This window comes from Pseudorca crassidens, chromosome 11 (genome assembly GCF_039906515.1).
Source record: "Pseudorca crassidens isolate mPseCra1 chromosome 11, mPseCra1.hap1, whole genome shotgun sequence".
NCBI classification, from domain to species: Eukaryota; Metazoa; Chordata; class Mammalia; order Artiodactyla; family Delphinidae; genus Pseudorca; species Pseudorca crassidens.
The window spans coordinates 3,208,729-3,221,506 of NC_090306.1; the positions used below are offsets into that span (position 1 = coordinate 3,208,729).

Consider the following 12,778-nt stretch of genomic DNA (forward strand, 5'->3'; position numbering starts at 1 on the left):
TGTAAAATACGGACTGGATTTTGAAAACAATACCAAAAGCAACGTGAAATATCTCATTAATTATTTTTATGTTGATCACATTATTTATATTGATAATATTTCGGATCTGTTGGGTTCAGTAAAACGTGCTTTTTGTTTTGTTTGGTTCTTTGCTTGTTTTGTTTTTGTTTTTTGTTTTGGCCATGCCGTGTGGCAGTGACATGCAGGATCTTAGCTCCCTGGCCAGGGATCGAACCCGTGCCCCCCGCATTGGTGGCACAGAGTCTTTCTTAACCACTGGACCACCAGGGAAGTCCCTTTTTCTTTTTTTTTGGGAAAATGTGTTATAAAAATTAACATCACCTGTTTAATTTTACTTTCTTAATATGGCAACTAAAAAATTTAAACTTGCATGCATGGCTCCATTATATTTCTCTTGGACAGCACTGGTCTAAATAGATTCACAGCTTGCTCCCTGGAACCTGGCATAAGCTATTCCAGCATCCCTCCACCTCATCAGGAAGTTCTTCTTTATGTCTAATCTAAACCCCTGTCGCTGTATTCAAAATCCCTGCCCTCTTGTCCAAACCTCAGTACAGATGGAGATGAACTGGTTCCCACTTTCCTTGTAATAACCTTCCATGCCTTTAAATATCTTTTACATTTTCTTTTTAAGAAGAAAGTGAAATTGTGCCATTTCTCGTCACTGATATTAGGGACAGAGAGGAGAGTTCATCTGATGTAGTGAAATCATCCAGCCCTACCACATAAGGAAATTCCCAGGATATTCCCCATAGAGTGGGTTATTCAGAGCTAGACAAGCAGCACCCTTGATCCCACGGAGGGTGAGGCCAGCCAGCTCTATTTCAGGCTTTCTCCTCTGGCCTTGTCAGATCTGCTTAAGACAGGAATGAAGCTGTTTTCCACAATTCTCCAGCAAGGGTCCTAGAAGGCCAGGGCCAGTTTTGAAATTTTTCACCCTACCTCCACCCCAAAGAGGTAGATCTTCCAAAGACTGCCAGGCTAGGACCACTTTTTTTTTTTTTTTTTGTGGTACCCGGGCCTCTCACTGTTGTGGCCTCTCCCGTTGCGGAGCACAGGCTCCGGATGCGCAGGCTCAGCGGCCATGGCTCACGGGCCCAGCCGCTCCGCGGCACGTGGGATCTTCCCGGACTGGGGCACGAACCCGTGTCCCCTGCATCGGCAGGCGGACTCTCAACCACTGCGCCACCAGGGAAGCCCTGGGCTAGGACCACTTTTTACATTTGAGACTAGGATGCTTTGCTCCTATTTCATGGGTGGCAAAACCAAGGCACAGGGCGTTCTCTGGTGGCTTAGTGGTTAGGATTCCGGGCTTTCACTGCTGTAACCCGGGTTCAATCCCTGGTCAGGGAAAGGGGATCCCTTAAGCCGCGTGGCGTGACCAAAAAACAGAACAAAACACAACACCAAGACACAGAAAGGTGGAGGAGCACTTGTCGCTATTGATGAAAGCAGACGAGGCACAGGATGTTGAATTCGGACAAGCTTGGTCACGTTTCCCAGCTCACTTACTAGCTGGGTGACTTTGGGTGGAGTGCTTAATCGTTTGGAATCCACTTTCTCATCTGTAAAACTGAAATAACGTGTCATCTGCAGAATCTCTGTGAAGTATGAATGAGAAGCCCAACAGCAAACTGGTTAAGAGCTCTGGGGGCCTTAGTTGACTCGTCTCTAAAATGGAGAGCACGTGGGGCCTCATCGTGTTGGGAGGATTAGGCGGGCTGGTTCATGCAGAGCTTGCAACCCCTTGCCCAGCACACAGTGAGTCCCGGGTACCTGCCTGCTGTTATCTGGGAGCTGACATTCACGTACACAGGAGTGTTCTTGCGTGAGCGTGTGCACACGCGCGCACACACACATACACACACACAGGCTCTGCCCTAGCTGCCTCTCCCCTCTGCTCTCATAGTACAGCCGGGTCAGGCACCTCTCACCTTACTTCTCACACTATTTAAAATTGTTTACTTGTCCATCTTCCCACCAGGTCTTAGGCTTTATAAGGGCAGGGTCTTGTTTGTTTGCTTGTTTTTGCTCCCTTCTCTCTCTTCTTATACACAAAGTTCGTTGGCTGAATTGTCCAGCAGGACTCCAGGACACAAGAGGAAACGCGCTGTTACCACCAACGACTCAGGTGTTGAGACACTAGACCAGCTTGGTGAGCGCCCACCTGATCTTTCCAGGATCCGGCTGACAGCATAGGCGGTCACTCCAGATCCCTTTCTACTCCTCCCCTTTCCCTGGTACCCATGGGACTCATTTGCCAGCCCCCACCCCTGGGCCATGCACCCAAATCTTGATCCTCAGGAATCTGGCAAGCTGCCCACCTGCTTCCAGACATCCTGAACGTCGAGTGCCAGCGGGGATCCTGCTTCACCCTCCCTCTGGCCTCAGCATTTCTCTCCCCCCGCCTTGTGTTTAGAGACTTTCTTTCCTGCTTCCATTTACCTCCGTTTCCTCCTGGCCTAAGCTCCGGGCCTGCCCTGGGCACCCCTGGCACCGCTCTCTAGTGATACTCCTGCTGAAGAAGCCACTGACTGTTGTCCGGGAAGCCTGTCATGCTGTCTCATGTCAGTGCTCAGTGACCGTCCAGTGGAAACGATGGTGGCCTAGGGGAAGCCACACATCCAAACCCTGCCTTGGAATCTGAACAATGCCAGGATGCAGCAGCTGTGTCTTCCAGGTGGGCCTTTGGGAGGTTCTGCCCTGGGACCCACAGACAGTGTGTTGGCTTGAGACTAACATGAGATGGGCAACTCCGTGAAGAGCCACAGGAACCACTAAATATAACGATAAACCGGAAACAGCAATTATGTATACTGTGTAATGAAAAGAGTAAGTGACGTGGCTCAGGGGACAGCACGACCAGCAGAAGCTCAGCGGTGGAAGAGACGCAACAAGGCAAAGGGCTTGAGCAGGTGGGTCAGCGCGGGGTGGAAACAAAAGGCCAGTGCGTCCCGGGGAGGCCAGAGGTGGGTCTGGGCGGCCTGGGCAGGGAATCGTGCTCTGACTTGTCGTCGCGGAGCAGCGGCGGGACTCCCTTCCTTCCTCCCTCCCTCCCTCCCTCCCTCCCTCCCTCCCTCCCTCCCTTCCTTCCTTCCTTCCTCCCTCCCTCCCTTCCTTCCTTCCTTCCTTCCTTCCTTCCATTTATTTGGCTGTGCTGGGTCTTTAGTTGCGGCATGCGGGCCTTTAGTTGCAGCACGCGGGATCTAGTTCTCCCACCAGGGATCAGACCCGGCTCCCCTGCATTGGGAGCACAGAGTCTTAACTGCTGGACCACCAGGGAAGTCCCCAGTGGCAGGGCTTTCTGAGGCAGGGCAATTAGATGGGACAGCCTTGCAGTCGGGCAGGTGAGATGGAGACTGGCTGGCTCTGCATCTCCCCCAGGGGCCCCCAGCCCCCCAGCTTCCAGCCTTATGGGCCCCAGCCCTTCCTGAGGCCCTAGTGGCTCAGCAACCTGACCTGGTCTCAGTTGCCCACTCTGCTGGAGCCCGGCTGAGGGAGAGGCAGGCTGCGGAGGGGAGGGGAGGACCCAGAAGCGGCTCTGAAACCTCTGTGCTGGGATCAATTCGCGTCCTGAAGCTGGCGTCGTTCAGCAGAGCACGGGGTGCCCTGGGGAGGGGTGCGAGGTATGGGGCAAGCGGGCTCCAGCCCTGCTTCCCTCTCAGATCTGCTTGAGAAAGCTGCAGTGAGAGAGTAGGTCCTGAAGGTGGGCCCAGGCTGCAGGGGTCCCCCAGACCCCCGCAGAGGCTTCCGAGGACTCCATACTGAGCAGTTGGGGGAGCGTGGGGGAGGGGTGATACCCATGGCTGCGGGCAGGCTGGGCTGAGGGTTGCCTTGAAGAGTCCCCAGGCCCAGGAGGATCTACGGAGGCCGTTGTCCCCAGAGCTCCATGGCCTGGTGGAGTTCAGGAATTCCAGGAATCCTGCTTCTGCATCTCTGGCTGGTGATAGACAAGGGAGCCCCTGGCAGTGCTGCCAGCAGGAAGGAGGCCGCCACCCAGAGAGCAGAGCCGAGGGTGGAGGCGGGGGTGGAAGTCCCTCGTGAGGCCGGCAGCCTGGGGAGGGGGTCTGGGTCTGCAAGGCGGGCGTCTGTGGAAGCACAGCTCACCCCTCTACCCTCCCTCCCAGCTCCGGGCTGGAGAGTGGGAGGCTTTCTCCTCCGTCTCACTCCCCAGAACTTCCTATTAACCCTCTAAGTGTGCCCTGGGCTTCTCTTGCTGGAGGTGACGAAACCCAGGCATGATGGGCAAGTAGGCTGAGAAGCAGGATGACAGCACAGGCCCTGGAGCCCTGGCTGTACCAGGAGGGCAAGGACAACCCGGCTTTGTGGCCCGGAGCAAATCGCCTCGGCCTTGGGCCTCGGTTTACCATGCAAACGCTTGTTTCCCAGAGGCCTTCCCCGCTCTGACATGCCAGGATCAGAGTCAAGGGACCTCGTCCTTTCCACCGTCACTCCTGATCCAGAGCGGGGAGAACGCCCGTTCCCCGAGCCCCACCCTCCCCTAGAGAGCTCAGGAAACTCTCCTTCCTCCCTTGGCTTTGGGCCACCCCACCACAGGGAGAGGCGGCCAGGAGAAGGACCATGGTGGAATTGTAGATTTGGAACTAGAAGGAATTTTGGAAATTCTCTATACATACCCTATATATATATATATATTTTTTTTTTTTTTTTTTTTTTTTTTTGCGGTACGCAGACCTCTCACTGCTGTGGCCTCTCCTGTTGCGGAGCACAGCCTCCGGACGCGCAGGCTCAGCGGCCATGGCTCACGGGCCCAGCCGCTCCGCGGCATGTGGGATCTTCCCAGACAGGGACACGAACACTTGTCCCCTGCATTGGCAGGCGGACTCTCAACCACTGCGCCACCAGGGAAGTCCTATATAATTATTTTTAATCGAGATGAAATTCACATAACATTTACCATCTTTTTACCTTTTAAAAATATTTATTCATTTATGTTTGGCTACATTGGGTCTTAGTTGTGGCAACGTGGGGTCCTTTGTTGCAGTGCACAGGCTTCTCTCTAGTTGTGGCCCATGGGCTTAGTTGCCCTGTGGCACGTGGGATCTTAGTTGCCTGACCAGGGATCGAACCCGCGTCCTCTGCATTGGAAGCATGGCGTCTTAACCGCTGGACCGCCAGGGAAGTCCAGCATTTACCATGTTAAATTGTACAATCCAGTGGCATCTTGTTCACTCATGATGTTGTGCAAGCAGCACTTCTATCTAGTTCCAAAATATTTTCATCCGCCCCAAGAGAAAACCCTGTACCCATGAAGCACTCAGCCCCCATCCCCCTCCCCAGCACCTGGCCACCACCGATTCACCTTCTGTCTCTAGGGATTCGCCTCCTCTGGACTCTTCCTGGAAATGCAATCGTACGATATGCACCCTTTTGTGTCTGGAGTCGTCCACTCATGTTTTCGAGGTTCTTCCACATTTTTGCGTGTGTCAGTGCTTCACTCCTCCATAAGGCTGAATCGTGTCCCACCCACTTATTACTTTTATTCTACAGGTAATGATTGACAGCTGCAGGTACGGAGGGCCAACGCTGTGCCAGGCACTTTGCAGGTGCGTCACTTGTTTCTTTAATTTATTCCATTTATTTTCGCCCTAGTGGCTCCCGCTGTGCAGAGGAGGAAGCTGAGAGCTTGAGGGGAAAAAGGACCCTCCCAAAGGGCACACAGCTGGTTAGTGGTTATGCCAGGGCTGGAACCCCAGTGGTGTTTGATTCCCAGGTGCTGACAGCTTGAGGAAAGTGGGCAAAGAGGGCAGTGAGCAGAAGCCAAGAGCAGCCCCGATGGGGAAGGTCACCGACATGGCGTGGGCCAGGGGCCAGGGGAGGTGAGGTGGGCCCCACCTGCAGCTTCTCCCTCTCTGGCCACTCCCCGCTGCCCCTCCCCCTCCACTCTCTGCCCCAGCCGGCCAGCACCCTGCGGACCCACGCGCTTTACCTGCCTCCACTTGAGGCCACGTGTCTCTGCCGCTACCCCCCAGTGCAAAAGCTGTGGCACGAGGGGTCAGCAGCACGGGCCCAGGCCCAAGATGATGCTCTGGGGTGACTGCTCCCACCATTACCTTGAGTCCCCACTTTGCTCCTGTCCCTCCACCGAAGCCTGGTCAGCCTTCCTCAGACCTGACTCTCCATCCTCCAGCACAGCTTTGGCCTGACCTCTGCTCCCCCAAACCCTGTGTGGGACCTGCAGCCCAGCAGACTTGCTTCTGAGATTTGTCCAGGCGTCAAGTTGTCCAGGGAGAAGATTTCTGTATCCTGACCAATCCCAGTCTTATTCCAAATGGGTTACGAGAGCCACATGTCTTACAGCGCCTCTCCCCCTCCACACCTACTCACGTACGCGCACACACACACACACACACACACCCCTTCTCCTTCCCCACTCCTCGGCAGTCTGCAGGAACTGGATCCCCCTCTGCTCTCCCCACCACACCCGTGCTCCTACCTGCCGCGAGGGGTCCTCTGAGGGTGACAGAACAAATTAGAATTTCAGTAGAATCTTCAGGAGCCTAGGGTACAGATGAAGTTGGGAGGATGGTGCAGGGGCTCGGTTCTGCAGAAGCCTGCACCCTTCAGCCACCCAAGCCTTCTTGCTGAAGGTACATTGGTTGAGAACACAAGGGCTTGGGGGTCTGTATGCCCACTGCAGTCTCCACCCATCTGGAGACTCTTCTAGATGTGTCCAGGTTTTCTCCTTCTCGCTAAGGTTTTGCCAGGATGGGCCCTGGAGAGATAATGGAGGGGCAAGACCACCCGGTCCACTAGCAGGGTCTGGTGACTCCTCACCAGGTCCTGACTCAGAGGCGCCCTGGGCAGCAAGGCCAACTTGACCGTCTTCTCCCGGTAATGAGGCAGCGGGTTTGGGCAGGGCCAGCTCCTGGCGAAATCACTGGGAAGTGGGTTGGGCATGAGCTGGAGGCCTCCAGCCTCACACCTTCCACCAGCTGAGATGTGCCAGTACCTGTGGGGGGGAAGGGGTGTGGAGAGGACAGAGGTCAAAGGAGAGACCTGGGCATGATGGAGGGGGCAGAAGAGGAGGAGATGCTGCCTTCCGCCAGCTGTCAGCCATCAGACTGTGGAGGCCCCTTCTAGCTCTCTCCCCACCTGGATACTGACCTGTGCCCAATGGCCTGCACCCTGTGTGTGCGTTTTGGCGTTAGGCTGGTGAAATCATGTTATCTGGTGGGTCAGTCTTCCATCCTTCGGACACGTAGCCTGTAAGGGGGTCGTCCAGATTCCAGTTGTCCTCCAAGCTCCACCTTCTCCACAAACGCAGTCCAGGAGCCCTTCCCACTCTGCCCTGCTGCCCTGTGACACCGGTCTCATGGCTCACTCTTCTGCAGACCTGCGGTATTTGGTTCAATACAACAGGGTTGAATATTGGCAGATCGTTCAACGTGCTTTGCCCTGGCCCAGCAGGTATCCTCCCGTTTGCTGATCAGAGGTTCGCAGGCTTGACTGCCTGTTAGAATCACCCTGGGGAGCTTTTTAGAAACACCGGTGCCTGGACTCTCCCCCAGGCCAAGCAAGTTAGACTCTCCCGGGTGGGGCTCAAACCTCAACATTTTTCTGAAGTGGGCCCGGTGATTCTAACATACTGTCGGACTGGAGGGAGGCAGGGTTTGCAGGTAAATGTCCTGCTTCCCCATGATCATGGGCGTCTGGAAGCCTTGTGTGGTCCTCTTGCTCAGAATGTGCTGTTTCATCTCCTAGACGGGGTTCATCTGAAGCCCCTCCAGAGCTGCTCCGCAGGGGCCACAAGACTGGGCGGGCCTCCCCTCTCACTCTCTCTTGCTGCCACCTGGTGGACTTCACATGCCCTTCAAGGTGCAGCTCCAATGCCACCTCCTCCTTTATTCCTGCTCCAGGGGCGGGCTACAGCAGGAAGCCAGCGAAACCAGGACCCTTCTCGCACAGAGATGATTTATTGAGCCCCTTCTCCCTGCCAGACGCCATACCCCGAAAGGTACCAGGTACATCTCCAATACACACCTGGGGAAAGTGAAGCTCAAGGAATTTAAGAATGTTGAAGTTGTGTCGCAACTTTGCGATGGTAGATTCCAGCCTAGTTCTGTTCGACTCCCAGGGCCTGGCCGCTTCTGCCAGCATACACACATATTCCCTGTGCACAGAGCACTGGGCCGAGCTCTCTGTGGATGCTACTGTATTTCTCTCCTGCTACCTTTATAGAGCATTATGTTGGCTGTGAACTTGTCTGATTCCTGGGTCCGACAGGAGGGGAGGTGGAGCGTGGTGGTTAAGAATGAAGCCCTGGATCCCTGGTGGCACAGTGGTTGGGAGTCCGCCTGCCGATGCAGGGGACACGGGTTTGTGCCCCGGTCCGGGGAGATCCCACATGCCGCGGAGCAGCTGGGCCCGTGAGCCATGGCCGCTGAGCCTGCGTGTCCGGAGCCTGTGCTCCGCAACGGGAGAGGTCACAGCAGTGAGAGGCCCGCGTACGGCAAAAAAAAAAAAAAAGAATAAAAGAATGAAGCCCTGGAGCTGTGCTCTCTGGGTTCAAATCCCAGCTCTGCTCTTACTGGCTGTGCAAACTTGGGCAAGATACTTGACCTCTCTGTGTTTCAGATGCCCCATCTGTAAAAGGGGGTTGATAATAGTAGTTTCTATTCAGGGAGTAGTGGGAGGATTAAGTAATATAGTAAAGTGATTAGAACCATTTGGCTGTGAGGTGTTTGAGCAGCGATCTGAGTCTTCCCCACGTCCGTGTGTCCAGAGTTAGTACGGAGTAGCCGTCAGTGGTCAGCGTTGCGAGACAGCAGAGAGAAGTCGAGGTCCTAGTAATCGTCTCTCAAAATCACCAACTGTTGGCTTTTTCTTTTAAAGATTAAACACCTCCGCAGCCTCCCACTCCAGTCCCTTGGGGCTTCTGTCAATGGGATTGGAGTTTGAGACACGCTTTGCATTCCTCTCCCTGTTTCCTGCCACCCACGCCCAGAGCCTAGAGGGCAGCGGAGTGGAGATGCCCCGTGCATGCCCACGATGGGCAGGGAGGGAGAGTCCCTCCACACTCCTGCCTCTGCTCACACCAGCCACCCCTCCTCTCGACGCTTCCGAAGCCTTCCTCCCCTCCCAGCCTCTACCCCTCTAGCCCGCCTCACGAAGCCTTCCTGGGGCAGTGCTCCAGACGACACCCCCCCCCTTCTGAATTTCTGTAATAACGTCTGTGTTTGCTATGGTGACTTAATGTGCCCGTTCACCCACTTTATCTTCACGCAGTGAGGTGGGCATGGCACTCACCACTCCCCCCTTCCCCACCCATCTTTCAGCAACCGTGGAACTGAGTCTGGAAGAACTAAGCCATTTGCCAAAGTGACACAGTCTGGAGTTTAATCCAAGCTTCTGCCTCGGGCTCTCGGCTCTTTCTATTAATAATTGACGTCCTCACAACACCCGTTGTCTGTCTCACGCTTTGGGTACTTGGCACACGTGGGCTGGTGTTGAGAGCTGTCTTTCCATGCACGTGTGTTGGTAGCTGCCTTTCAGAAGCTCCTTGAGGGCAGGGACTGAATGACATTTCTCTGTATCCCTGGGGCCTGGCAGGCATCACGTATCAATACACAGCTGTCTCCCCTACATTTTCGTTAAGTAATCAAGCCCCGCCCCTGGCTGTCATTCCCTGGCCTCTACCCGGTCCCTCCAGCTACGTTTGGACAGAGTTGAGTTTTCAGGTGACCAGAGGAGGGACGGTAAGACGTCAGAAACAGGAATCGGAAAGAGGGAGGGGTCCCCTGGGCACGGGTGGGTTGGGTGGGCTCCCCGAGGAGGGAGCTCCTCTTACTTCTTGAAGTTCTTCGGGGGCAGGACATTGCCGTTGGCATCGAGCAGGGGTGCCCTGACCTCACTCCTCAGCGTGAGCTTCCCCACCTCTCTCAGCTCCTTCACTGTCCTGAGAATCACCTGCTGCCTCCTCTGTGCGTCCAGAAAGAGAGGAGCACAGGAGATGAAGGTCAGAAAGCTGTTTTGACCCATCCAGGACGGAGGGGGCACCGGGGGCTCTGCCGGGGGTGGCGGTGGGCCCTGGAATCCGTCAACCAGTGCCAGACGTTGCTGTCATAGGGCCTGTCAGGCCTGGCGGGGAAGGTGGCCGGCAGACGTCCCACATGCAGCCACCTGTGGAAGCCCCAGGTGTGCTGGGCCGCATCCTTCCGGGGCAGGCCAGTCGATGACGCACCTTGGCCTTCATTTCCACGCAGGGTGGCAGCTTCAGGGCCAGCTGGTGGTAGGCTTGCCAGGTGAGGCCGGGCAGCTCTGAGGACTCCCTGGGGAGGACGAACTCGCGTTGAGCCCACGTGTGGGGCGTCGGGAGGGTCTCATGGGCGTGGACCATCTAGGGAGAGACAAGGGAGCCTGGGAGCCCTCTGCCTCTCCTCGGCTGGAGCGGACAAGCTGCCCGCGGTCTCCAGACCCAGATTCTCATCGGGACCGGGTGGCCAGGGGCAGGGGGGTTGGGACAGGACGGGACGTTTTCTCGGTTCTTGCCTAGAGCGAGTGGCCGCTTGGTATGATTTGCACGCATCCTCATAGACTGTCCTCTGTCCATCTATCAGGTTGTGTTTTCCCAGGCTCTTTCCTCAGCTGACATTTTCTCTTTCCTCACTCTGCCTTCACCATCCCCCCATCCTGGGGCCCCCGTTCCTGCCTGGGGTCTGGTGCTCCTCTCCAGGCACACTGGACCTGAGGTAGTGTGAGGGAAAACGCCCCTTCCAAGCAGAGTGCAGAAGGGAAACCATTCTCCAGGGAATGGGGCTGGAGCTTTTCTGCCCCGCCCCTCCCGTCCCCCGCTGCTCTGTCATTGGTGCATCCCCCTCGTGTAGGAAGCATCCAGATGTGGGTTCCTTTCCTTTCTGGCGCCCCTCCACCCCCCGTGAAATAAACAGTGGCAGATATATACTTGACACTTTGCGAAATACTTATCCTCATCTCATTTAACCCTCACACCTTGCGAGTAAGTGTTCTTGTTGCATCTCAAAGATGCAAGAAGCAAGGCACGTGAGGGTGAATAACTTGCCCACGGCACAGAGTGAGGGCAGCAGAGCCGGCACTGAGTCTGTGCCACTCAGGACACCAGGCTCCTCCAAATGCCTCTGCGTCCCACTAGGACTTTTCTTTTCCTTTCTTGTTTTTTTTTTTTTTTTTGCGGCACGCGGGCCTCCCACTGTTGTGGCCTCTCCCGTTGCGGAGCACAGGCTCCAGACGCGCAGGCTCAGCGGCCATGGCTCACGGACCCAGCCGCTCCGCGGCATGTGGGATCCTCCCGGACCGGGGCACGAACCCGTGTCCCCTGCATCGGCAGGCGGACTCCCACCCACTGCGCCGCCAGGGAAGCCGCTAGGACTTTTCTGTCCCCAAAACTCACCTGTTGCTTGGGCCCAGTCCCCTTAGCCATGTTGCTTGGGCCCAGTCCCCTTAGCCATGTCTACGCGCACACCGCGGGGGTGGGTCTGGATGTCAAAACCAGACATTTCCTCTCCTCTGCCCTGAGCTCCGTGTTCACAGGGTCGTAGGACAAGCGTTCACGGGCCCGGAGGGGAGAAAGCATGGCCCACCCCAGGGCGGGCAGGGGGCAGGCGGGGGGTGGGGCTGCGGACAGCCCCTCACCCAGTGTGGTACAGAAAGGCAGCTGCAGAGATGCGGCCCCGCCCACCGCCTTCAGGAAAGGTTCTCTGATGCGGGCGGGTCACGCTGCCCCCTGGGCGATCTCTGCCGGTTGCTGGCCATTTTCCTGGGCTTCCCTGCAGGAGGGGCAGCTTTGTAGGGAAGACCTTCTTGCCAGCATTGTTTGCTGCTGGGGTTGCTATGGTGATGCTTCCTGGGTGGAGACGCAGGGAGGAGGCCCTTACCTCTCCCTGGGAGGGCTCACCAGTCCCTGGGCCCTGGCTGCCTTTCAGGTGAGGCAGGTGGGGAATAGGGCTCGTAACAGGAGCTGCTTCGAGGTGGGAGGCAGAAAAGCAGGGCGGGCTGGCTCCCAGGCCTCCGGTTGGGGGTGGAAGTGGTCATGAGGCGCCTGTAACTGGGCCCATCCTTCCCTAATGTTGGTGGGAGCGTGCCCCTGGGTAGGCCTTTCTTCAGGGAGCCCTGGAAGGCCTAAGTGACCCAGCAGGTTCAGAGGTCCCCCAAAGAGGCTGGCTGTGCAGGCCCGGCACTGGGAAAACTGCCAATTGACTGCTGAGCTGGGAGGACGTGCCAGGGCGGAGGAGGGAGGTGACCGGGCCACAGCCCTTTGCACTCTCCTTCCAGGGCTCCGTGTTGGCTTCAAGCCTTGCATCTTCCCTGTCACAACCATTTTCATCGTCACCCACTTTCCTTCCCAAGCCCCCTCACACCGTAGGGACCAGACACCAGCGCGCCACAGACCAGCATGTGCCCCTGGGCTTTATTGAGTAGGTAGTTACAGTAGTGTTTTGGAGCTGGGGGCTGTGCACGCGGTCAGCTGGGGCCCAGGGCGGCTCTCTGCAAAGCTGGGTTCTCTGCAAAGCTGCGGCACCAGCGCAGACAGGCAGGCAGACAGGCCAGCCGGCCTCCGCCTCCTAACTCGTCTCTCTGGCATGATCAGGGACCTTATCAGAGAAACGTCTCTCGGGCACATCTGGGCACCCACTCTGCTCCAGGTGCCTCCCTGCCCCCGCCCCACTTTTGACCCATAATAAGAGACCCTTTCACCAGGATTTCTTTTTGCAGGAAAGCTGACTTGGAAACGTGGGCAGGTGGGAGGCAGTGGCAGTAG

General features: G+C 56.4%; 1 protein-coding gene and 1 long non-coding RNA gene across 2 annotated transcripts; one reads left to right on the top strand and one right to left on the bottom strand.

The window, feature by feature from the left end:
• Positions 1-1,071: 1,071 nt before the first annotated feature.
• Positions 1,072-10,289, top strand: LOC137201499 (uncharacterized). Its single transcript, XR_010932194.1, has 4 exons — positions 1,072-2,936; positions 5,533-5,588; positions 7,902-8,006; positions 8,878-10,289. It is a non-coding gene; the product is annotated as an uncharacterized lncRNA (long non-coding RNA).
• On the bottom strand, positions 9,829-11,772 carry TEX52 (testis expressed 52). Its single transcript, XM_067695425.1, is given in 5 exon segments — positions 9,829-10,061; positions 10,064-10,207; positions 10,210-10,381; positions 11,702-11,733; positions 11,736-11,772. Coding segments are annotated over 5 exon segments (618 nt in total).
• Between the last annotated feature and the right edge of the window lie 1,006 nt (positions 11,773-12,778).